General features: G+C 44.6%; 2 protein-coding genes across 2 annotated transcripts in view; one reads left to right on the top strand and one right to left on the bottom strand.

The window, feature by feature from the left end:
* The window catches only part of LOC146173438 (uncharacterized), a 35,766-nt gene extending 24,336 nt beyond the window's left edge, over positions 1-11,430 (top strand). Inside the window, exons 11-15 of the mRNA XM_084585193.1 lie at positions 760-857; positions 4,015-4,261; positions 4,903-5,026; positions 7,296-7,410; positions 10,145-11,430. Coding sequence (XP_084441319.1) covers positions 760-857; positions 4,015-4,261; positions 4,903-5,026; positions 7,296-7,410; positions 10,145-10,204 — 644 coding nt within the window. The 3' untranslated portion in view covers positions 10,205-11,430. The remainder of the gene's footprint in view (positions 1-759; positions 858-4,014; positions 4,262-4,902; positions 5,027-7,295; positions 7,411-10,144) is intronic.
* On the bottom strand, positions 7,237-25,523 carry Pdrg1 (Pdrg1 prefoldin-like subunit). The gene is made up of 4 exons (XM_084583155.1): positions 25,393-25,523; positions 21,919-22,022; positions 19,022-19,191; positions 7,237-7,373 (listed from the first exon to the last, which is right to left on the bottom strand). Exons 1-3 carry the CDS (start codon positions 25,521-25,523, stop codon positions 19,025-19,027), a joined length of 402 nt encoding a protein of 133 aa, XP_084439281.1. The 3' UTR covers positions 7,237-7,373; positions 19,022-19,024.
* Positions 25,524-25,611: the final 88 nt, after the last annotated feature.

The following is a 25,611-nucleotide window of genomic DNA, read 5'->3' as shown; positions in this document are numbered from 1 at the left end:
ATTATCCAAGCAAAAATTAAAAAAAAAAGACAAAACATAATCCCCAATGCTTTCCTTGGCCTCGCCGACTGTTTGCTTCTTTCCTTCATATATATATATATATATATATATATATATATATATATATATATTGTCACGGACAACAGGGCTAGGCGTGACAGACGACAAGACGAAGCTGTACCAGCAGGCAAACGTTCGGCGCACAGCACGCGAGTCAACTTCAGTGTCCTCTTCTTCCAGGCGCAGCAAGAACATGGAGACACCAGGTGGCAATATATATATATATATATATATATATATATATATATATTATGTTTGTCAGTATAGGGAATGGTGACCAAAGGTGCACGAAGCAGTTATGGAATACTGGACGAGTGGATCGAACAAAATCAACGCATGACCGCTTTTTTGTTCATACAACTTCCGCGCTGCTCAGTCCCACCGCGGTGCCTCGAAGCACTTGACTGCTGTACCCGAGGATGTGGGATCGAAACCGACCCACGATGGCCGCTCTTTGATGGAGGACAGATGCAGGGCGCCCGTGTACTGTACGATGTCAGGCACATTGCAGAACCTCAGGTGGTCGAAATTTCTGGAGCGTCTCTCACAGCCTGAGTGGCTTTGGGACCTTAAACCACACAAACAAAAGCAAACCATCCATGCTGCGTACTCGAAGACAGAGTACGACCGGGTCGAATGCGTAGTAAAAGAGTGTCGCATGTTGAAACATCTGACGATCTGCTATAACCATGTCTGCAGTGGCACTCGAAGGCGACGGCAACCGTGTGATCGCGTCGAGGAGTGTCCTCATACGTCCGAAGGGGCGCTGCCTCTGCTACCTCCACTGCCAGTGCACGGTACGTCACGCCGCAAGTTTCGTTTGCATAATGGAGAGGCGTGATCGAACAGCCACATCCAACAAAAGCTCACCACGCTTCAGACTTGTTAGATTAGTCAGCTGTAGACTCGAGCTTCGAAGCTGCCATAAATGCATAAGTGGGACAAACGTTAACGGAGCATGCCGTTCCATTCTAATTGAACTCACGCCTTCCTTGCCGGACGTAAAGAAACATCGGTAGCTTCGAGAAAGAGAACATAAGTATACAACCTGTTTGCACATACACAGCTCCCAGTTTCAATTTCACAACGGGTGAAAATTGTTAGAAGGCCTTGCTTCATATACTGATGACCGCAGAACTGCACCTGTACACAAATTATGTAGCATCCGAGGAAACGAGCATACCAATTGTTGTCATATATATAGCAATATGTTTACGCGAAAACTGTTACAAATATTCAGCTGTTATTTTGAGTTCAGAGATCGTAGTGGGCCAGGACGTGCTATCGAGCTAGTGTTAACGTGCTTAGATCTAAAAGTAGAGAAAAGCAGAAGATGGAATTGTGAACAAGGATTGAGTGGCAGAGTTTGTGGGCTGGTGGGCTGACAGATTACAGGTAATTCTCAGCGATGTAAGACTGCGAGTCGTTTTCTCCGAGGGTGTTCAAAGCAAGCGAAGCTTAGTGATAGTTTATTCCGAGCGGGGTGGAACTTGCAGGAATAAACAGGGGACTTTAGGCGAACTTACGACGGGATATGCAAACTCAATTGCAGCTCGGTATGGTGCAAATGCCGGATTAATTCGGGAGATATGGGAGAGACATTTCCCGTGCAGTAATTATGCAGTAAGGCATGATGATGGCACAAATTTAAAGGACAAAATGTTTGGCTTAATGGATTTGTATGAGGCCACTGTTTAAAACCTCGATATCTCTATTTGGTTGAAAACTAAGCCCCCTACCACGAGTGGCGTTCATGTCCAAAGGCGCTTGAAGCATGCTTGCACAAGAACCATGGATAGCCTGTTTTAGAAACCTATCAGAAAGCTTTTCAAATTTTCTCTGCGTGCTAATTCGTTACGTTAATATTATTGCTCGTTCTGGTGCAGTTTCATCTCTGCAGTAAAGCGAGCGCTCACAACCGAACGCGCGAAAACGAAACTATACAGCCCAAGAGAGCATGCGTTCGCCGCTCTGCTGAACACAGCTGCGCGGTCTTTTGCGCTGAACATTTTGTTGCACTTTTGCTTTTTAAGCGCTAATTTATACAACTCGTTTAGTCAAAAAGCCGTCGACGTCGTAGTAGTCGGCACCGCATGTCCGAAATAATCGGGGGCTGCGTAGAAAAAAAAACTGATCATGGTAATTTGTGGTTGTAGTGACTGGATTGATTGGTGTGTGTAATAGGCGATGATTATTTAATGAAAGCATCGTAATTGAGTAATTAAATTAATAATGAAAAAGTTGGAAAAAGGAGGCTCAAAGGTGTCAAACTGCTCAGAATGAAAATGCAATGCTTGATTATGCTAAAGAAAATTAAGAGTGTGTAATTAATCAATTAATGAATTGAAATTTAAAAACTAAAAAAAGGGGGTTGGAAGGTGTCAGAATGTTCAGAACGAAAAATCATTTCTTGATTATGTAAATTAGAAAATTGAGTGCGTAATTAATCAATTAAAATAATATAAAAATTGCTTTCAAATGTGTCGAACTGCTCAGAATGGAAAGTCAATTTTTTCTGATGCTAACTATCGCTGTACAGAAAAGAATAGAAATGAACAAAAATTTAAGTCGAAAAACATCGTCCGTGTGTCTGAAATGCTATCGCGTCATACTCTCAGCGGCGTAGTTTAACTCTCCGCCTAAGTTTTTATCCCACGAGATTTAAAACACCCGTCTAGTAAATGCAGGGTGACAGCAGACGCTGCGAATACGCCGAAGAATGCTCGCGGGTCGCCCCTGCAGCTATAGTGCACACCGCGCACCATGAGATCGAAAAGGGCAGTAGCACTGCAGCCTTCGTTGCCTTTCTCACTGCATTCATTGCCAACTGTCGGTCACGTCGTGACTCACGAGTCGCAACACGATGCAATGACGCATCGCGCTGTGCTGCACTTTTTGCGACCCACAAGCGCAAATTCAGCGGCTGCGGTTGCCCTCAACGAACTCGATGCAAGGCCTAGCACTGTCGCGCGCGCGCTTTCACCGCGTACTGGCGTTCGGCCATACGAGGAATGCAGATTGTTTATGTGACAAGAGCGTGATTTCTAGCATGATCATGAATGCCAAGCTTCTAGAGCACTATAGCCAAGCTGAAGAGCGGAGTTAACCACAGTTTTCGACCGAAAATCCGTGAAACAATTGGATTCCAATCATTTTTGCGTGTCCGTTCGGTCTCTTACATATCAAACAGAAATATGCACCACAACCCAAATCAAACAGCACAATATATGCGGAAATTATTCGAAATTTATTTCATTTTCATTCTCTCATTTTCGTTAGAGTCGTAGAAAAAGCGAGTAAATCTCGTAGGCAACAAAAGTCGGCTTCAGTTTCGGTTTCACTCTCACCGAAGTTTTTCAGTGACCTTTCGGCGCACGTGTTGCACGTAAGAAAGCAAGTACTCAATTTTGTAGTAGCATATGTAGCAGGATTTGCCCTTTGCCGCAGCATTTCCACCACTGCAAGTTTCACACTACTTCCACCACCTCCAGTTCCACCTGAAACTTACTCCAAGTTTCACGCGCCAAGCGCGGCGCCATCTAGCCTGTTCACAGAAAAGGAACCCGCCGCGTACCCTGCCCAAGGCTACATTGCACACGTAGCTAACCAAGATCTTTCCCGTTGCTCACAATATGTGCGGCTTCAAACCTCACAGGATGTACCAAGCCGCCTTCGTTGGTGGGATGAGGAATTTTATGTGGAATAACGTACGAGTTAGGAGTTTATAAATAGGCCAAGGGCTCAAGGTCATGGTTTGCCCAGACATTGCATCCACTTCTGGTCTGATACCAGCAAACTTTTTCACAGTTCTTTACAACTGAACTCAGTCCTGTGCCATTTCTAAAGAAATGCACAGTATGCGTCGGTCTTCTCTGTATCGAAGCATCAGTACAAGCGTGAACGCATGATGCACAGTGATCCTGACAATGCACCTACACTTACCACGGTTTGCAGTGCCTAGGTGAACCAGTGGCATGCAAGGTGGACGGGACGGAGAGCCGAGATAAGCGAAACAAGGACGTCCACACCAAACTCGCAGCGGCTGTCGGGCAGCGCAGAGCTCCGACGACCACCACGACGTCCCACTACTATGTAATCCCTGAACCCCTATTTAGTGCCCCGGCTATCGAAGATGCTGCAGATCCCTTGTCCTGCGGCTTATCTACCGCACTCATCATCCTTGAAGTCCTCCTCTCAATTGGTAAGAATCTGCAAGAGTCACTGTGTAGCACCTCTTGACTTTTGTAATGCCCAGGCACTGAAAACTTTGGATAAAACTTCAAAGATTTCATCACCAGTGGTCACTAATTCGCTGCAGAAATGCAAGACTCAGATTTAAGAAGTCAGATTATTAGACCAAATATAAATCTAGCTAATTTTAATTACTTCTACTCATTTAAGGTCAACAAAATAAATCTGCATGCACATGCAGTAAATCCAAGAGCAAAATTTAGAACTGCTCTATCACCTGGCAATGAAACATTGCAACCATACAAATTTGGTTGCTCTGAAGTTAGGGTTAGCTTTCTTGTCCACATACCTTTCAATCTGCATTGTTTGGAAGCCAACAATTATACTTATTTAGTAAATATATTGCGAAAGAGCATTTCTGAAATGCGGAGTGTTGTTTTATGCTACAGGCACTACTGCTACAGGCACTACAGCTCTGAGAAAAATGCTACTAATTCATGTACATGTAGTACCAGTCTGTAAGTATTGCATACAATGGAATTTGCACACAATACACAGTTGAAGTGTTGACACGGTCACTCTAAAATGCCGTTTAACCTAGGAAAACCTCCCTCCCACTACCTGATGCGTAAGACGGTCTGTGTCTTTCAGGTTTGCTGAAAGCAGTGCTTGGTCTTGTAAGCCCTGCTGTTGCAAGATGGGGCCTGCAGAACTATATTTCTCTATTAGAGCAGCCCACCGCCACAGATACAAAAGGCTCATCAACATACGATGTGTAAGTACTGCTACGCCCTGCAAGAACAGCACTGCTGTGCAGCAAGAGTGTCACATAACCATAATGTCATGCAAGTACAAACACTGCATCGCTGCATCCTTGCACCGTGTTACCGTGCAGCAACAATGCATACTACAACACAGCTTTGTACTGCCTATCTGTTCCTGCTAAAAGTCGCCTTGGTGCAGCTTTATCACTTCCTTTGTAATGAGAGATGCGCCCAGATTTATCCGATATAGTTGGAACCGTGTGTGACTGCTTCAACATTGTTCTAGAGTGTTGTAGTTGTCTTTCGCTCTTACCTTGAAGTTTGCTTGCTAGGCTTAAATTGAGTGCATCCCGAGAGCGGTAAGCATGATGACAGGGCATGTATGCTGCTATCATCACTACTGATTTGTACAGTTCTTTGTAGATGCAAGTCAGCCCAATAGAGACTTTCTTTACGAGCATTTCGATGTCTTCCAGGCTACCGGACTGCCATCACCACAACATGACAAATGTTTAGCATTCCAAAAATATATTTACTTAGCAAATCTGAAAAAATTCATATTAATAAATAGGAGTAGCACCTCAAGGAGCAGAAACCAATCTGCATCAGCTACAGTCACTGCTGACAAACTGAAAGCAGTATTAAATCCAAATTTCTGTCTCGAAAGTTTTTGTATGAAGTAAGCCCTAAAGACAATCAGTTAACATATATATTAGAATGTGGAATTCAACCCTACCGAGCAAACAGTGTACACTTGGGACATTTTTTTAGCTAAGGCTTCAGCAGATTAACAGTGACTATTACATCATAAGTTTAATTTGGTTCACAAAAAGGTCAAGAAAACCAAGATATATTGATTGATTTGTCATTTTGAACCACCATTTTTACACCAGTCTGTCTCAAGAGATGGAATGACAACCCAGAAGTTGTACGCTGTTTACAAGGGTTTAACACCCCAAAGCCACTCGAGCTATAAGGGACACTGTTGTGGAGGTGTCTGAAAGTTTCGACCATCTGGAGTTCTTTAACATGCACAGCTTTTTGCGTCCATCAAGAAGTGCCAGTCACATCTGGGATCAAACCTGCGTCCTTGGGATCAGTAGTCACATGCCCCAACCACCTAGCCAATGCAATGGGGTGTGTTGAAAAGTGGCAAAAATATGTGTTTCTACATGTAGCATGCGATATAAACAAGGGTTTTAATGCCATAGCTACCCTTGGCTGCCGAGACTGAAACAAGAGCAGCATCAGAGTACTTTCTTCGGCGTTTGTTTGAGAACGCTACTTTCAGTTTATTTCAGCGAATTATTTCTAGCAAATGCATCACTTAATTCAGCGATATAAGTGGCAATCCTGTGCTGTCAAGTCAGTTTAGCTGCCAGAATAGCATAAAACGAAAGTACTTTGAGCTCTGCTAGTCAAAGAAATTGTTAGCGATAGAACTGTGGCTAAACCGTAGCACCAACCAGCATACTTTTTGTGACATCTATTGACGGCTTTTTGCCAGCTTACTTGCTTAAGTTGCTTAACCAACCGAGTTAAGAAAGTGATGATAGTTAAACAGTGCTTAGCTAGCAGGTAGTACTTTCCAGTCTGCAGAGGAACGCAAGCTAACAAAACAATACCTCAAATCGCACAACTGCGCTGCTTATGCAAGAATACTACTTTTGCCATCAGCCCCCCACCCCCCCCCACCCCCCCTCCTCTACTCAGTAAATCCTCAACTCTCAGAGCAACAAGAAACCAAAAAGACCGAAGTTCTTGTTTTGAACCAAAAAGTACAGCCTCCAAGTAATTTATTTACGAAAGGTGACTGCCATGCAGCAATTTCTTTCCTATATTCTCGTGCATTCCGAGAAAGAAAGAATAGCTAAACTTCTGTGCCTTTACACCCCGAAGAAAGCACTCCAAAGAACTTCAATGAATAAAGAACCCCGCCGGGGTGGCGCAGTGGTTACGGCACTCGACTACTGTTCCCAAGGACACGGGATCGAATCCCGGCCTCGGCGGCCGCTTTTCGATGGAGGCGAAAAGCAAGGCGCCCGTGTGCTGTGCGATGTCAGTGCAAGTTAAAGAACCCCAGGTGGTCGAAATTTCCGGAGTCCTCTACTACGGCGTCTCCCATAGCCTGAGTCGCTTTGGGACGTTAAACCCCACAAACCAAACCAAACCAAACCAATAAATAAAGAGTTCAAACAAGCGCTTGTTTTATCTTATATTAATGTATATTTAAAGTGCTTGTGATGATGATGTGAGTGAAGCGGTTCTTCCATGTTCCAGGGATGACAAGAAGACAATCAGTCCAGGGTCCCTCTTCTGCATGAATCTGTTTTGCTTCTGCATACTGCCTTTCATTCTCTGTAGAGGAAGAAGAAAAGATTTACGTCAGACTCAGGTGGGCAGACAGTACTTGCAGCAACCTACGTATCCAGAACTAAATATTTAACATAACATGGAAGCCACAGATAAAAAAGCCCAATCTGCAGTCTAAGCATCGAAGCTCTTCTATCATGCAATGACAGAGAACAGATGAATGGAGACCTTCATCTGTTACCTTATGTGCCTGAAACGACTTCGTCAATATGGACACTTTGTTCATGGAAAAATTATTTGTTTATGGAAAAATTGTTCATAAACCTAGTCATCCATAGTAACGAATAATAAGAAAAAACTCATAAAATCACTTATGAGCTGAGAAGTGGGCAGTGAAGAGGACATTAGGCAAAATTTCGGCAGCACTAATACCCCTGGCAAGCACTCAAAATAAAGTGCATTTACGGCAAATGTCACTTAAAGGGCCACTGTCCAGGGAAGGCCCTTTTAAGCAAAGGAGCCCAGTGTTGCGATCAGGTACCAGAGATAATCTGTGCAAAATGCTACAGTGACACGCGCGCCGCAAAGCATCGAAAATACAATTCAAAGCTATCTCATGCTCTCCTCCGGGAAGCCAGATTCCCCGTTTCCTGCGCTGGCTCGACGGGCCACGATAATGACGTACGTACCGGGAACGACGTCAATTGGTCCGTCTCGCTGACTGACGGGAGAAGGATGGGTGTCTATCGCTCGCAGCGCGCTTTTCCCTCGCCACGGCCAGGCTGAATCCAGCGGCGCGCGCTCCCTCGACAGTTTTTTTTTTTTTCGCGCTCGCGGAGAGCCACGCCCCACCTCCCGCCAAACGCGGAGGAGGAAGGGGAATTTGTATTGCGGAGGCTAGACGACCTCGGGCAGGAGAGTGAAAAACCTTTGAGAGGGAATGGAAGGAGAGAGGCATGACAGAATCGGGTGATTGCGGTGGCTGTAACTGCGTTATTAGTTACTCTTTTCAAAAACATTTTGCGGCCTTGCGTTCTAGGGGCGAAGTCTCACAGTCACCGGGGAAGAAAATATTTTCGACCGGAGGGTGGACAGTGGGCCTTTAAGAAAAGTGCGCTCTACCGCTGCTGAATGGCGTAACATAATGCACTTGCTAAAGTGTGCACTCAGGTCGGAGTGCGTTCGCAAAACAGACAGAGGGACGAGTGCATAGCCTCGCCGGCAGAAATTTCTTCATCACAAAATGTATTATGTAATAAGATATGCATACAAGTTGATTTTATGTGTTTTGTATATATTTTTATTTGAGGTATTGTTTTATGATAGCAACAGGCAAAATGTCACATAACAAAAATATGATGTAACCGTGTACACAACTTCCAAATTAAGTGCGGTGCGCCACTGCGGCGATGCCATATTAAGTTCGGTCGCGGTCGTTGTTGTTCATGGCGTTTGTTGATGTGGGATCTCCGAATCGTGGCCCGGTGTCAAATTTTGAGCATTGTTTTTGTGTTTTGCTGCATTAAAAAGCAGTATTCTGAACTTTATGTTTGGATGTTCTAATTTAGTTTTCAAATATGTTTTTACAGTTGGCAGTTTTGTATCTACGAGTGCTAATGTGAGTGCACTCCACTTTCCCCTTTAGCACTGGATAGCGTAAAGTGCCTTTCGAGCGACTAAGTGCACTCACCATAAGTGCACTCTAACTTGCACGCTTGACTGGGGTATAAGTCGGCTGTAATGGTGGTCATTCACTAAAAATTACGTGGCCTATGAGGCATGCGATAACTTCTTATGGCATGATGACATATTTCTTACTACGACCCACTTATGCATATCAGTAGTAAATAAGACGGCCTTTCAACGTGGCACAAGCTGAAGAACGAGCTTTCTTTGAAGCTATTCATGTATGCACTTAATAAGCAACTCGCATTAAAATTGTAATGCAAGAACCCCATAGAAGTGGTCTTTGTGAGTATTAGAGTCAAATTTGAAAGCTTTGCGCAGAGGTGATAATTTACAAGTAATTTTTAAAACGTGCCCCTAGCGACTGCTCCCAACCGATTTGGGCAACACACCCCGGTGCACAAAACTCCCCACTGACATCAGCGGGGCTGCTCCGCGCAAACGCATTGTACGCTCATTGACTTCTTTCGATCGCCCGTATGTTCGATGCTACTGAAGCTAGCTTACAAATTCTAGTGTTGCAGAGAGGATTGATGCGCGACGCATTGCTTGTACGTGTTTTAGTAATGAGTTTCTCGGGCATCCTTCAAAATGCATTGACTGTGAACCTTTACGAACCATGACACAGAACGGGCCCATTATTAGGCATTTGCACTTCTTTTTGCACTACTGACTTTCGCTCTTGTCCTACAGTTAGAAGCTGGGACACAGAGAGACTTTTTCTCAGTCAGCACTGTCCGTATTAATATGACAAAAACAGATTGGCCCCTATGTTTAGCGCATATTTTCAGCCCGTCTACTGTCCGGACAATGGACAGGCTGGAAATATGAAGAGACAGTTTCCACACCAACCAGGCATAAATATAAATACATTAAAAATGTTTGGCCCATCAGCATTGCATTAATTCTCACCATTCACCATTCAAAGTTGTCTATGTGATGTGCATTTTTCAATCACTGTGGCAACCGCCATTTTGTTTCTAAAGAGGGGACCTTCATTTCAGAGCTTGCCACAGGGGATGCCTGGAAGGATGCGTATCACAATACTATGATGCCCCTTCAGAACCACAAAATACATTTAAGTACCACAGGAAATGGTTCACAATGGCAGCGCCATCTTTTTCTTTCAGAGAGAAGAACTAGAAGCCAAGATTTTCGGCTTTGAGTCCGTGAGTTCGGACACGTCATGAAGGCAGAAGACATCCCAACCATAGCTGCTACAACCCCTTTACCGCCACTGCATATGATCTCGCGTGCAATGTATACAGTTTTCGCCACTGAGGATGTATAACGAATATCATATTTAAGATGGATAAAACAGATATAACTGTAGAGCACGGTTCCCACATATTTCATGATGGAAATGATGTGTATAAGGTGATTTCAAGCATAACCTGATTGCTCAGGATTTTTACACCGTGAGAGAGCGTAAGATGATTAGGGTTAAACCAAATTGTTAAGAAAAAAGTTGGGCAAGTTTAAGCAATCGACGGTGACAGTTAGCCTCACAGCTCGTTCTCCTCTATAGTGTCACTGCAGCTCGTACCATTTTCTGCCTCTCACATTTTCTTGAATTGAAAGAATTGCGTATAGCACCTGAAGGCGATACAACTTTAGCCCAGATTTAAAAAAAGAAAGGTGCCGTATCATGCACACGTCAAATCCAACTGCACGTATCGCACAAATTACAGTACAGATGTGAACAGGCTTGTCTAGAGCACCGAAGCAGTGCGCTGCTGAACGCACAAAGTGAAATCCCAGCGGAGCACCTCTCTCTCAGCAAAACGATGAGTGTAAGCACTGACTCTGAAAAATGCCTATTTGCACCAAACTTTTCATTTCGTTTCCTTTGCCGTGGTCTTTTCAAGCGCTCTAGACAAGCTTGCTTGCCTCTGTACATTCAATAATTTACCTCGCTAGGCAAAATCCCAAAGGCACCTCAGAGGAATTCTCACTGCACACACTCCACAAGGAGTGAGCCCTTCACATTCCGCCTTCGTCTAAACCTCCCTATATCAGACTAAAATGTCAACTCAATCACGCTCTTCTCACAAAGCATGATATTGCATAGACTAGCACATGTACAAACAAATTTAATGTTTCACGTTTAAACCATGTCTTTCTCTTGGGCTTTGTCTGTGGGAACATAAATCATTGTTTATGAACTATTCCCCTAATTAGCAAATTCAGCTGAAATGAGTCCGCCTCAGAAGGTTTTTGTTGTCGATGAACAAACTCCTAGCAACAGCAGTTTCAATAAACGTGCCTTGAAAAACCTACTGGCCAAATCTGAAAATGCTCCTGAACTCTCGACGTTTGACCTCCTCTCCTCCTTGGAGCTGAGCAACCAGCCAATTCTCCACTCAAATCATTTGGGATTCGGGACATCCGTTGGTGTTTCCTTAAAAACTTAGGAAATCTGTCCCCACCACAACTTGCACCAATAACAAGACAAAAAAGATTAAGGTGAAAATGAGGCTCGAAAGCTGCATTCCGCTGCAAGCAACAGACTCGTTCCACCATTCTAGCCTTCTGAACAACCTTCACAAGCAAGCAAAACCTGTTTGTGGCTTACACTGACAAAGCAGCAATGAAAAATGGCCAGAAACGCTTATGTCTGGCAATGGTCACTGCTTCTGATGTAGAGAGTGCATGTTACGTACGGTATGATATATGGTGCCTGTTACTAAACTTGAGTACTGCATCCAACCTAACAAACTGGACTCTCCAGAAACAGATGCTGCTGGCAGTTTGAATGGAAGCTGAGAGCCATAACTGTAAACATGCTTTTAAAAAGCCACGCCCTTCTGCTGGCCACAGGCATCCATTCCATGGAGAGAGCAAGCCGACGTGTCTCTCAACCACGCCAGGTCACGTCTGAAAACATACTTGTCTTGAAGCAACAAGCAGCCCTACTCCTGTCTGTAGCACAGACGATAATCAGCTACATCATTAGGGTCTAAGACTGATTCTAGTTATCAGTTCAAGGCTTCGGTGACAAGTACGTCGGGAGACTAGCGACGGTAGTACTCTCAAAATAATGTGCCAGAAATTCCAGGTCAAACGAATCGAGGTAGTCATTAGGCCAACATTTATATGCACACCTGCATGCATTATTATTGTATTCACTTTCACGGAAAGCACCTCATTAGAACTTGTTACACAGTGGGCAACCAACATGGCGTTCGCTATGGCTACAAGCAGAGTGGCAGTGGAGGAGCCCACAATGTAGTTTCGAAGCAACCTTGAGATTCTCGAAGTAGTCCTGAAATGTTTTTCCTTCACTTGAACGATTAGAGTGGAGGTTGATTTCCGAAATGAAAAACAGGCCTCAATGGCTGCTTGAGTAGAATTTCCTTTTCAAGGCCTGTTTAGTAGCTTTCACCTTCACAGCATAGAATTTGAGGAAACTCCTCTCGTCCAACAAAGGTGCCTCGAGAAATATCCCTCCTTATGCCTTGCAAGAATGACACATGTGGCTGAGATTAAGGCAAGAAGTTGGCCCGAAAACTACATGTTGCTGCTAAAGGTAACATGCACATTTTGTGATAAATTAAGCCCTGTTAAGCCCTCTAAACAACATTCACAAGCAATGTCAGAGTTCACAGCCAAGTAAAGCATGTTTTTCGGGCTACATGAACGAAGCAGCTGTGAGATATGGTCAGAAAGGGTTTCGCGTCTAGCAACAGTAACCTCCAGCGACGTAGAGTGCATGCAGGACATGATGTAGAGCGTTCGCAAAGGGTATGAAACTTGAATTTTATTCGGGATCGGCGTGGTGGTTTGTGGGATTCAACGTCTCAAAGTAATTCAGACTATCAGGAACGCCGTAGTGGACAGCTCCGGATAATTTCGACCCCTTGGAGTTCTTTAGCGTATACCTGGATGTGTCGCGTCATACCTCCAAAGGCAGGTTCAAGAAATCGAGTTACAAGCGAGTGATCGAAACCCTGGCTCTACGCAGTACACGGCAACACGTGTACCTGAACCGACCAAAACAAACGAGTCCAACTATCCTGAAGGAAATGCTGCTGTCAGTTTGAAAGCAAGCTAGGGAGCCATACTTGTAAATTTACTTGGAAAGCCATCCCCTCCAACCAGGCATGAAATATCCTTTCAATGGAGCAAGTGAACCCACACGCCCCCTCAGAAAAACACTGGTCATGCCTGAGGACATCCCCTCCCGCTTTCTACACGCAATACGCCGTTCTCCCCTAAGTGCACTGTTATCTACTGAAACCATCACACAGAGTGAGCTCCTGATCAGCCGTCAAATGCTCTCCAACTTGGCCCATAATAGGCTGTGAAGCATTGCTCAGGTTTTCAGCGACTAGCTCAGGTGTACCCGGGCCATCGAAGCGTAAGCGTAAGGCAATGGTCAGGTACAGCGCAGGAGTCGGTTACTGACACTGGTTATCCGTGCTCAGCATTAACTACAGGAATGTCGGGAGGCTAGTGCATTTTGTGGAAATAGCGGACAAGAAAAAAGATGGGACGAGCGCAGACTATCAACTGCCCGTCTTCTTTCTCGTCCGCTGCATTTCGCGCTATTTCCACAAAATGTCACACCAACTAGCTTGGCTTCTCGTGTTACTACAGAGAGCAAGTACAGTCGTATTGTTACAAACAATAATGTGCCAGAAGTTTGATTTGGTTTGGTTTAGTTTGGTTTGTGGGGTTTTACCTCCCAAATGAACTCAGGCTATGGGAGACGCCATAGTGGAGGGCTCCGGAGATTTCGACCACCTGGGGTTCTTCAAGTCCAGGTCAAATGGATTAAGGCCATCACTCAGCCAGAAATTTGGTGCACTGTTCTCTGCATCCAGATTGTATTTAGCGGTAGACCGAAGAACACACAGTGAGTGAATGATGCATTGTCTGCCAAGTTTACAAGCAGAGTGGTGGTGGAAAGAGCCCTCGGTGTAACATCAGTGCTATCCCGCAATTCTCGCGAAAGCTTGCTGTTGTTTTCTTCTCTAATATGACATTAAACATTAGTACACATTGATTACCCCATGGTATTTGCCTAGGATCGTTAAGTAATTACAACAAAATTATCTTGTTGGTGTTCTTTCAGTCATATGAGGCATGACAAAAACAGCAATATAGCTGCTGGTTTGGTGTTTGTTGTCATTCATGCCCTTGAAGCAGCCTAGCTTATGTCTTGCACTGGATTAAAAGTATGTATGAGCCATAATATTGCAGTTTGTTTTTCTGCCTCAGTACATGTCAGAGTCACTGTTTGGATGACACAACCAAAAAATTCTAGAGGGCACTTTGGACCACTAAAGTGCGATGAGACAAAGCCATTATAACGTGATGGATCCTAGCCCTCCACTACAGCACCTCTATCTCCCTCTCTTCTTTCACTACCACCTTCCTCACATGTACCGCGGAGAATTGTGACAGATACTGCGCCTTTTCTATCCTGTAAATCAATTTCAAACACCGCTGACGCCTCCTGTACCCATATGCCTCCTAGACATCTGGGTCTGCTTTTGTTTGCTGTGTGGTGCGGCGTTGAGGAAGTGGTAAATGAAAGACGCCACACGGACACCTGGATCGGACGCCCAGCAGAGTCAGCTTCATATATACATGAATCGCCTGGTGACAATACATCGCGAGCCCGCTGTTGAACACAACCAGCATTTCATTGAAGGTGTTCTAAAATTCGTTTACAGGAAAGGAAAGGCGCAGTATCTGTCACTCGCGGAATTCTGCTATCATCCTCACGGTAGACAAGGGGAATTATGAAGAGTGTTTCACGATCTGGGGCGTGGCGCTGTTGATAAAGCGCTGGGCTAGGGGTCCAAAGAATGGAGGTTCCATTCCCAGTGGAGGCAAGGTGTATAGATTTATTTTTAACTCTCACTCTCGAAACTGTGACACCTCTGCTGACAACCTTCTGTTGACAACGATGAGGCATTACAGGCTTTCGCCTTAAAACAGAGTCAAGGAAAAAATTGTAAATTATTCAGCTGTCAGAGACGAATGCCATTCCAACACCTGACCAGCTAGTTTTTCTTTTCAGCAAACTTACTTGGCTTTGACATCACGCCTCTGCCAAACAATATGGATTTGTCAACACGTCTTCCGCCAAACGGGACATTCAATGCTATCACATTAAAATTTGGCCTAATCATGCAAACACTGGCTGCATGGCAGAAGAAGAGGGACACTCAGGAAAATGCTTTCCATTTTCAGAGGAAGGCCTCAATCATTTTTTGTACTGCAGAATCGGGCAGGCACTTAAATGAGAAGACACACAAAGATGGACGCACAACGACCAGACGTGTGTCTGTTTTTGTTGAATTTGCAACATGAAGACACTTTCTGTGCCCTCATCTCCTGAGCACTGTTATGATCCTGTAATGAAGAACCATCTAGCCCAAACATTGCCACTGCTGAACTTCTTATACCTTTTTCTGGAGTGAATACTGTTGATGTGCGGGTATTTCAACGGGTCAGAAGGAGTCTGCCCTCTCACTCCGTTATGTCACTTGTCTTACAAGACAGCCTCCTTACAGCCTCCTAGCGCAATGTCCAGCCTTGGTTGCGACGCTCTCCAAAGGTGCAAATTCAGAGATGAAAGAGGGCCAGACAGGCGCAGCTTTGTTCGTCAACACAGGGCAAAAATTGTTCATATTTTACAGTATGTACTTTTGTCTTACTTATTTTACAGCAATCGTATGTTGTTTTTGTGGCCTTCGGCTAGCTCACATTCCTGTCATCCACCTTCGATATGAAAACTGATTATTCCTTGGATGCTTCCACAAGATCCTTTCTGCAGGACAATTACATATCGGCAAAGAAACAAGGTAGGCTATTTTCAGTCCCATGGCTATGGGGCTGAAACATGGAGGCTGACGAAGAGGGTTCCACTTCAGTTGAGGACAACGCCAAGGGCTATGGAACAAAAAATGGTAGGGGTAACGTTAAGAGATAGGAAGCATGCAGAGTGAGTCAGAGAAATAACTCAAGTTACTGACATTCTAGTGGAAGTCAAGAAGAAGAAATGGGCATGGGCAGGACATGTAGTGCGAAGAGAGGATAACCGATGGTCGCTTAGGGTAAAAAACTGGATTTCAAGGGAAGAAAAGCGTAGCAGGGGGCGGCAGGAAGTTTGCAGGGGTCAAGTGGATGCAGCTAGCACAGGACCGAGTTAATTGAAGAAATATAGGAGACACCTTTACCCTGCAATGGGTATAGTCCGGCTGATGACGACTACAGTCATTGGCACTCTTGGTTCAATTGGATATTTGTTTTCCCCGTGCAAAGTTTTTTTTTACACATATATCTCAGCACATCACAACATGCATGCAATGTCCTATCTTTCGTTTAGTCACATACTCTGTCAATTCAAATAACTACAGTACTGGAGATGCTGCCTGAGACAACTCGCCATTCATACCGCTGTCCGAGGTGGCGCAATCTTCAGTAAAACTTCCGTGACAAAGTGTTCATTCAAAAGAAATTGAGACCTGGCTTTCACACGATCTTTTTTTTCTCCGGGAGGGTACTTCTGCCCCGTGACGAAGCCAGCATCTTTTCCATCCTTCCAGCAATAGAATCGTTAGCTTCACAAGTGACAGGCGCAAATTAAAATGTGCGCGCCATCCCTTCTGCCGCTCACTTAAACCGTTTAGCGCCAACTCCATAGATGAAACCTTGCTCGCTGCAATGTCTGCTGCACACATGGCAACAACCACTCGCTTCTTTGCACATTCAGACCTTGATTAAGGAAGATTTTGTGAGCTTATGTTTTGGGCAGCAATGGGAGCTTACGCCGGGTTTCCTCGCTTACGTCCTGGTACAGAGCAGTAACGGACCGTAACAACAGCTTAAATAAACCTCAGTAGTCTCAGTAACAATGCAAGATCGACAATTGCAGTGCTGGCACTTATCAACCAAGCTACAGAAATAAACGCGACTATTAGCTTTTAAGACGCACAAATTCAATCGAGCGTCTGCTCCAGCAGCAGTAAGAGGAGTCGCGTGACCCCACTTGCTCCCCTAGGTCGACACTAGCGCCGTTAGCTCCAGTGGTGATGATCGCGCCGAACACACTGCTGAAAAATCCAGCCTAAATTTTTTTACAGGATTTCATATACCAATCTTTTGTAGAAGAAAGGTGCGCATGAAACTGGGTGGAGCTGTCATATCACTGCTGAATATAGAAAACTCTCTTTAATTCGGCCTTCAAGGGATTAGAAAAAGTGTCTGAATTAACGAATGGAACTGAAAAAACTGCCAGAAAAAATATTTTTCACCACAGTAATATTATCTGAGAAACTCCTGTACGATGAATGTCTACATTTGAGATGAAACCGCAGTAAGAACGGCATTTTGACTACAAATTGAATAACAAGAATATTCGGTTCGTATTCGAAATTTTGAACACTCGCAAAACATTAATTCAGATAACTAAGGTTATAAAACAGTTACTTTTTCATTACACTGCCATGCTGGCCGATGCCCACAAAACAATGACATCAGAATAGATAACGCGGCTGCAAACATATTCGCCGTGAAAAATGCTTAAATCTGACACTTTGCGTAGAACTGTGGAAAGGCATGCATCAATTATGATTCTTTGCAACACGCAAGATATGCCTAAGTGCCAATGACAGCATTCAAACAACAAAATGCGACAACGGTAAGAAAACAAAGATGGTGTCCCAGTCACAGCTGCAAGACATGTATTAACATTATTACCTCTTTCTACTGCTTCTATCACTCCGGTCGCACAGTCACCTTCATCATGACATGTCAGTGCACGTTAAAGAACCCCAGGCGGTCGAAATTTCCGGAGTCCTCCACTACGGCGTCTCTCATAGCCTGAGTCGCATTAGGACGTTAAACCCCACAAACCAAGCCAACCAACCAAATCATTTTATCCTGCCACAGAACAGCTTATGTCAAACTTTTTCTGACAAACTTTCAGCCGTAATGCATGACACTCTCCTGCTTGCTTTGAGCATCTATTCTTTCCTGTCAGGTATTTTTCAGCTGGCAGAAAAATTTTACTTCGTGCTTTATATACTAACCCAGATTTCATTTCTCGAAATTAGATGTCTATACAGTCGATTTGAATTATTTGTCGCTCCAACCTGCTCCAATCCTCATGAGCCCCCATACATCTACATTTGTATATTTTTATTGTTTTGCTGCTGCTGCTGTTTTGCTCTATTTTTCAGTAATCTAAACCCACTCTCCTCTGTAATGCCTTCAGGCCAGGAGGGGTAACAAAACCGAAAATTTAAAAAAATGGGACCAAAATGCAGCGGCAAACTTCCCCAACAGATGTCAAGTGACAAATGCAGCATGCCACAGGCATAGGTCAAGCAAAGATCTTAATGAAGATAAACGCAGCTAATGCTAGGGGCTGCAACTGCTGATGAAGCGGCAAGGAGTGCTATAGTGAGACCGCAATAAGAACGCAAAAGAAAAGCCATCACGACAGCTTTCCAACCCTACTAATACCAAAAGGACGATAAAGCAGGGATAGGGGAGGCCCTCCTATGTTTGTCGTCGCCCTGCATGTGACATACGTACACCGAGGACCGTAATAACAGCGCAGTGTGAGAAGGCTCTGGCATAGGTTGATAGGTTGTGAAGGGAATAGTTCATTCACACTACACTTCAATTTTAGAAATCACTTTTTCTAAAGCTCCCAGCAGTGTATGAGAAGCGAGTTGGAAACACTGTAGCCAGCAGCCAAAATTTTTCCCCATTAAATGTCAGTCTCTGTCCGAAATGATGGTACAAAATCCTGCCACCCTGGTGACAGTCCTCAGTTTTGATGAGGCAGGTATGTGAACGTGCAAAGAAGAGTCGACAAATCATGTAGAGCAGTACTTGTACATATTTCCCTCTTTGTAATTCAGCTATTTGCAGCCAATCTAGCACCGTTCTCTAATGAGGCAAATGTGCGCGAAACGCCAAGTACGCACTCAGGCTTTCGTGTCGGGTAAAAGGCACGGTACGGAAGCGCTGAATTGGCTCACCGTTCATGTTTGCCCGATGACCTTATTTATTGCCTGCATCTCTTCCCGGCTAAGGGGCTCCAGAGAGAAGCCCTGGACATCCGACCGGCCTTCCATCTCACGTAGAGCCTGGACATTCTTCTTGAGCTTCTTTCGCAAAGATGAGATCTCCTCTTCCAGTTTCTCTTGCTCTAGGATTTTAAAGAAAAAAAGGCAGTCACCAAGGTGTAGCCCTCACATAAAACAAACATTGCTGCCTAACAGGGTGATCGCACAGCATCGGCAACCTCTGACTGCATTTTAGCATTGTCTAACGTTAGCGTCAAGCGTTTTTTTTTTCAGCTTCCCACGCGCACTTTGGTCCAGCCCAGAAGCCACCTCGAGGTCAAAAGGGACAGTTGGTCAATCCCAAGAGTTTTAATTGAGACCACATCGCCATACATACTGAGGATCAGTGCTCGTGCTGGGGTGTTTCACAGAAAAAAAGAAAATCTGGGGTGCTTTTACGACTACACTCAAGTTTTACATTAACTCGCTCGACACGCCGTTTCGTAGCCATCAGGCGTGTGATCGTGGCACTGCTATGAAAAAGTGGCTGCTTGAAGTATGCATACGACCACCTCAGTTAATTCCTTGAAAACTGCAGCAGGTCAGAACAGCACGATAAAGTTATTTGCACAAATCAATTTCTGCTTGACGATAACGACTACACAGTAGTGGCTGATCTCAAATACGAAATACTGCCTTTCAACACATGCTTTTGCTACGTTAACAAAAACCTATGCCTGCTCACACAGACGCGAGTTTTTCGTAGCACACAGGTCGGCTATGCAAAAATGCATCCTATGCAGCCTATCGTTTCTAAACATTCAATAGGTGCCAAATATACATTGCTTTTCCTTGTGGCTGCAACTATGAAGAGAGTGCATACCAATTTGGGGTTGAACGTGTCCCACAAACTAAGCAATGCATGACACTACCCTGAATATAAAAGGAGCTCCAACAGCCAATGACAAAGAGCAGTGAGGTATCACGAGAACATGCTCATACCGAGCGCCTATGGTTGCAACAAAATAAACAAAAAACATTGTGCAGCACAACAGCTCGGATAGGACTGGCAAGCGCAGTCCACTATCTTGCCTCAATCACCTTCCATTTCGAGTAGAGTAGGAAATTTCTCGCAGCTAAAGTCCCGAAAATTCCAGCCTCTAGTTAGTACAGCACTGCGATGGAGTGGTCAGAATATACATAAGGTTTCAGCTCCATAAAATCAACAACTTTATTTAACTTGTTTTCACAAATACTGCTGTGTCTTTGGTTAGGGATACAGTAAGGGTGGGTTATACAGAATTTTAAAAGAGAAACATCAAGTAGCATGATCTGAACAGTTTTTTCTGAAATTGAATAAGTCTACAATGGGCAGAGACCCATCTAAGTTATTCCATATTCAACAGTCTGTGGAGAATGGAAAATGAAAGAACACAAGACAAGACTCAGGATGGAACAAAAGGAGCACTGGTCAATGGATCAGTCTACCGGCCAACTCATCAGTGAGATAGGAGCTTGATTGCGACTCGGCCCATGTACAATCGGCCACTTTTTGAAAAGCCTCGTGGAAGCGCCAACTGCCTGGCACAGTGGTGCCAAGGCAAAGCAGAAGGGAAGTCTGGAGGAGGAAACGCACATGCGCACCAATCATGCAGCTGCAGATGACGTCGTCTGCACAGCTGTTCTGCTCCATACAATACAAGTCTCACAAATCATGTAATGGGCCCAAGTTCTGAGCACATTTGTTTCATGTTCTATTCCCTGCATGTTTTTTACTTTAATTGGGGCGAACGCGCAAACGTTCTAAGCACGACGCTAGGCCCCAGTTGAGTTTGCGGGTACCATCTTGAGGGCACTTCTTTTAGCTCAATTAACACGCAGGTATCGAGAGTCCTTTATTCGTAAGTAACGACTGCAGCTGGTTTCTTGGGTGCGCTGCACTGTTTATCAGAAATGTACGCTTCTTCAGATATAAATCTTACTGTATGCAGCGGATAACATAAAATGAGGTCACACCTTCTAGGGGCTCTATACGTACAGGCCGATTATGGGCAGGCGTCATGTCGCACTAGTCAGGATGCCCAGCAGATGACGCACTCTAACAGAAGGAACCGTGGATGTGCCTTTGCCCTCGCATAATGGTCTGGTTGAAGAAAGTGAAAAGACCTTTGCTGCCCAGCAGACCATTGTGGCAGACAAGGTTAACGAGATCTCGGACACTGTGGGTGATTTCAAGACCACTGCAGTCCTAAGTTCAAAAGTGCTGCAAAAGGTCACTGCATTCATCGCTTGCAAATGAGCTCAGTGACAAATGAATGCGTTGGGATACGATTTCAACACCTGATGTTTCTTGGAGCTAATGGAAACAAGCTTCCACGCACTAATTTCAGTTCAGCAAACTTTTAACAAACTTTTTTCCTAAGGTCCCTTGAAATTTCTTTAAGTGAAGTTTCACTGTAGGTGGCCACACTACAGATGCGTATTCAAGAAGAGGTCTAATCATTGATTTACAAGTTACTGACTTACAACATCTAAGACTATCACATAAAGTATGTTTCGGTACCTTCCACTTCATTCCTCTCTAAGAATATGATAGGGATCGCCGCATCTTGTCTGCCATGGTGATTCGCAAGTCGCAACACTGACCCTTGACAGCAGCAAAAACCCCTTGCTGTGTAACATGCACAGAAGATCACCGCACACCAAGTCAACCACCAATACAGTGACGGTGGGTCCCCTCCACTAATGCATTCAATGAAACAGCTCCAGAACACGGCTGCATATGAGCAGTACAATCTGGCTTGCAGCATGCAAGAATTACATTCAATTGAACATCTTGTTAATTTGTCGTTTCAAGGTCCTCTGCTTACCCTGCTCAAGAAGTTCCTTGGTCCTCTGCTTGGGGATCTTCATGAACATGTTTCCAATGCAAACCCAGGGCCTACGAACATCCTCTTCCATGGTTTGGAGGGCTCTGTAAAGTGCATGGGAGGAATTACGATGAACGTAACGGCAAAGTATTACCTCTGATGGTCATGTATTTCTTGAGGTGGCACTGATAACCAAAAGATGCATGATTGTTACCAACGGCTATTCGCACCTATCGCTTGCTGAACACGAAAACACAAGATTTAAAGTGCCAAACAGTTTGACATGCAGGAAAGGAGCATACTTGCTGAAACAACCCTTACTGCCCTGCTTCCTTTAAACCATTTTCCAGATCAGATGAGCGCATTATTCATGCTGAAATAACACGTTCTCAATCTAGTCCCTGCCAGTAGCACCTTATCAAAACTAAAACCCACTCACTGAAACAGAAACACAAAAATCAGAAGTGCAAAAGCAGGGCGTAAGCTACAAAGCATGAAACAAAACATGTCGAGGCAGTGTTATTGCTGTAAGCTGTTGCGGTCAGACACTGCAGGGTCACTAATTGCCCTTATATCTGCACTGCTAAACATCATGTACTACAAGCAAAAAATTGACCACAGGGCAAACACGGCTCCCAAGAGCAATCTCTGATCAAGCTTCACTTGTTCCAAGTGTTCTACGCATCAAAAAGCTGAGCACAAGGATGCTGCTTGTGCCCATTACATGAAACTGGCGGCCTCCATGGTACCATGATTCAAACCCAGTAAGTCCCTTAAGCAAGGGCCTCACATCTCAACGTCTAGGTTTCAAAACAGGTAAAAAAGGGAACGGCGTGATAAGAAAAAAGGAGTGGCTTAACACTGACTGGTAGTATATTAAGCAAGCTCTCTGTGTCTCAATCTACAGGCCTCCTATGCTGCCCATGTAGTGCCGCGAAAACAGCGCTAAAAAGCACCCTCTGTGCGTATGCCAAATAGTACTCATCCCCAAAGTCTGCTTCCTATTACACACAATCAATATCAGTGCACAGCTTTTGGCCGTAATGCTTTACAGAATACAACACATTACAACAATGCTAAAAATGTTTTTCCGGCTTTACGCGAAAATGCAAGAAATTGCCCAGAGCCTAGTATTTGCACAACGAGCCCAAATCAGACGTGAAGTCTCATCGAACTGCTAGTCGGCAATCAGGCGAATGTCGCAAGAAGTGGAGCTCTAGGAAAGCTTTATGCACGCGTCTAAGTTCAGCCTCAAAGTTCAGGCTAGAACCGCAACAGTGATAACCAGTTTCAGGCAAAAATGGTCACATGCTTCTCCTCGCCACTTTGCACTGTCTGTGCTCAGGAGGTGCATAGTACTTTTGCTGGGCTTTACTTCTTTTTTTCTTTCTTTCACTTTCTGCGTGCCGCTAAACTGACCGGCCACATTCAAAGCTTGCTCGGGAACGAAAAAATGGCTCAAAAATTCGTATCAGAGCTCCAACGCTTGTCGCTTGAATGCAGATTTCAGCAAAAATGCACGAACTTCAGTCTGTGCTCAACTGCCTTGGCATTAAGTGATCATATTTACTCGATTCTAAGAACCCCCATTTTTCCAAGATCACGATGCTTAAAGTGAGAGGGGGGAAGCGGTGGCGCGCTTAAATTTTTTAAAATCTAAAATCTAACCCCCCTCTCCCCTCCCCCCCCCCTTTCGGCAAAAAATAACAGTTTATAAGGTAAACACCTTCCGCAAACGCAATTGCACTGTGCTTGAAGTTCAAGTTGTGACAGCTCTCTTCGAACTCCTTCCAACTTCCATTACGGATGCCAAACAGCTGACATCAAACAAAGCAACGTGGGCCCACGATGCCTGTGAACCCGCCGAGATCTGCCTGCCGAATAGCCGCCAGCTTCCGGTCCACGTGACAACATGGTGATAGAGTAATCGGAGGTCGCTTTCAGCTAGGTTTTGCTGTCTTACACCGCCAGCTGTTGTGTAGTATTTGAACGCAGCAAGCAACACAAGAAGCTAGAGAACGTGCCGCACCTCGGGCTTCCAACAGCTGCGGCTCGATTGAGTGAGCAAGTGCACTGACAGCCTTGCCCACGCTTTCTTCCGTAAAAAAGGCGGCGCTTAGATCCGCATCCATGCAAACTTTTTTTTTGCAAACTTTTTTTTCCGAATTTTTTTTTTACGGAGTCTGGGGGGCTGCTTAGAATCTTGAAAATACAGTATAACATAGTAATATACTGCCATTAAAAACATTGAGTCTTCACTATTTGGGCAGTAGAAGCTTCGTATCAGATCTGCCTGTTACGTGTTATTTAGAGTGCACTGACATTACAAGCATGCGGCTAGCTACTTCTGCTTTCCGCTGCTTTCGGTACTCGTTGAAATGCTGACATGTCGGCGGGTTATGAATCGTAACCACGTTCCCAATTCTATTTGCTGTTGTTTCGGCTTGACAGTGAGTGGTTGCTACAACGAGGTATCGAAAGCAGCAAGCTAACCATGCTTTGCTGCAGTCTGCTTGTTGCCTGGCCCAGTTTTAACTTGCACAACTGCTGAACAGAGCAGCTTAATGACCAATTTCCCTTGTGGCTACAAATGAGCACATGTAAGGAGCTGAATGTACACCACACAGCTCAGCGTCAAGCCAGCACGGCATCCAGCATAACGCAAAAAACCGTTTCTATCAACCAGCGCAGTGCGAAACTCTACATTAGCTGTTTCTTGCAATGAAGCCCACTTTATGTGGGTTTGAAAGAATGATGGAACCTAACATTGGAATCGTAGTTGCATTTGTGGCAATGACGCGACTGGCAATAGTGATGGTGACAACGTTTCAAGATGGAGTGCTGCAAAGCAAGGTAGGCATTACATGCTTTCAATATAAAGGCGAAAGTCTTTCTAGGCTCATAGCTTCATAAATGTTCGCACGAAGTGACAGGTAAGAACAAAATCTGTCTCCACTCGGGATCAAACCCGTCCCTCCAATCCACTGCCGAGCCCACAAAGCCCTACTCAACGCTGGGCTTGTGTGAAACCGATCATAATTCTTGTCTATCGTGAGGCTAATAGTAGCGATGGCAACAACAATACAGTCAATGAAATGATAATGATAATAGTAGTGATAACGGTGATGACGATAGAAGGTATGCCAACTACGATGCAGTTAGCGAAAACAGTCCTGTAAAGTGGCTTTCACCATTTATGCTCTTAAGCAGATATGAGTTCAGTCCTGTAATTTCTCAGTTTTCTTTCTTTTTAAGAGAAGCTACAGATGGCTTACAGCGACAGCCATGATACATGCTGAGCCTTTTCGCACTTGCAAAGGGGCGGAACGAAGTAAAAACCAGGTGAGATAATGTGCTGTAGCATGCAGAGCTGGTGTCGTACTACCTAGACAATTTTTTTGCCACACAAGGCTGTATCTTTAAATTGTAGACAGCCTACAATATACGATCCAGCATACTACGAGCAGTTTATACCTCAGGGCTTCTCTGTTCTTCTGTCGGCGTCGATCAAGCTCAACCGCTTGCTCTTTGTCAGCCAGGATTGTCTCGGCGGTGGACTCAATGTCCGCCAAGAACTGCTTCACTCGCGCCGTTGCAGGGTTCATTTCTGCAAAAACAAAGGAAACAAAAGAAAGCGCAGTGGCGTGACCCCACACTTTCCACTCTGGTGCAAGCAAATGAACGTGCAGATCA

The sequence above is a fragment of the Amblyomma maculatum genome, chromosome 11, assembly GCF_055883805.1.
Source record: "Amblyomma maculatum isolate TAMU_Amacu chromosome 11, ASM5588380v1, whole genome shotgun sequence".
In the NCBI taxonomy this organism is placed as follows: Eukaryota; Metazoa; Arthropoda; class Arachnida; order Ixodida; family Ixodidae; genus Amblyomma; species Amblyomma maculatum.
This window is presented reverse-complemented; position numbering and strand designations above follow the sequence as displayed.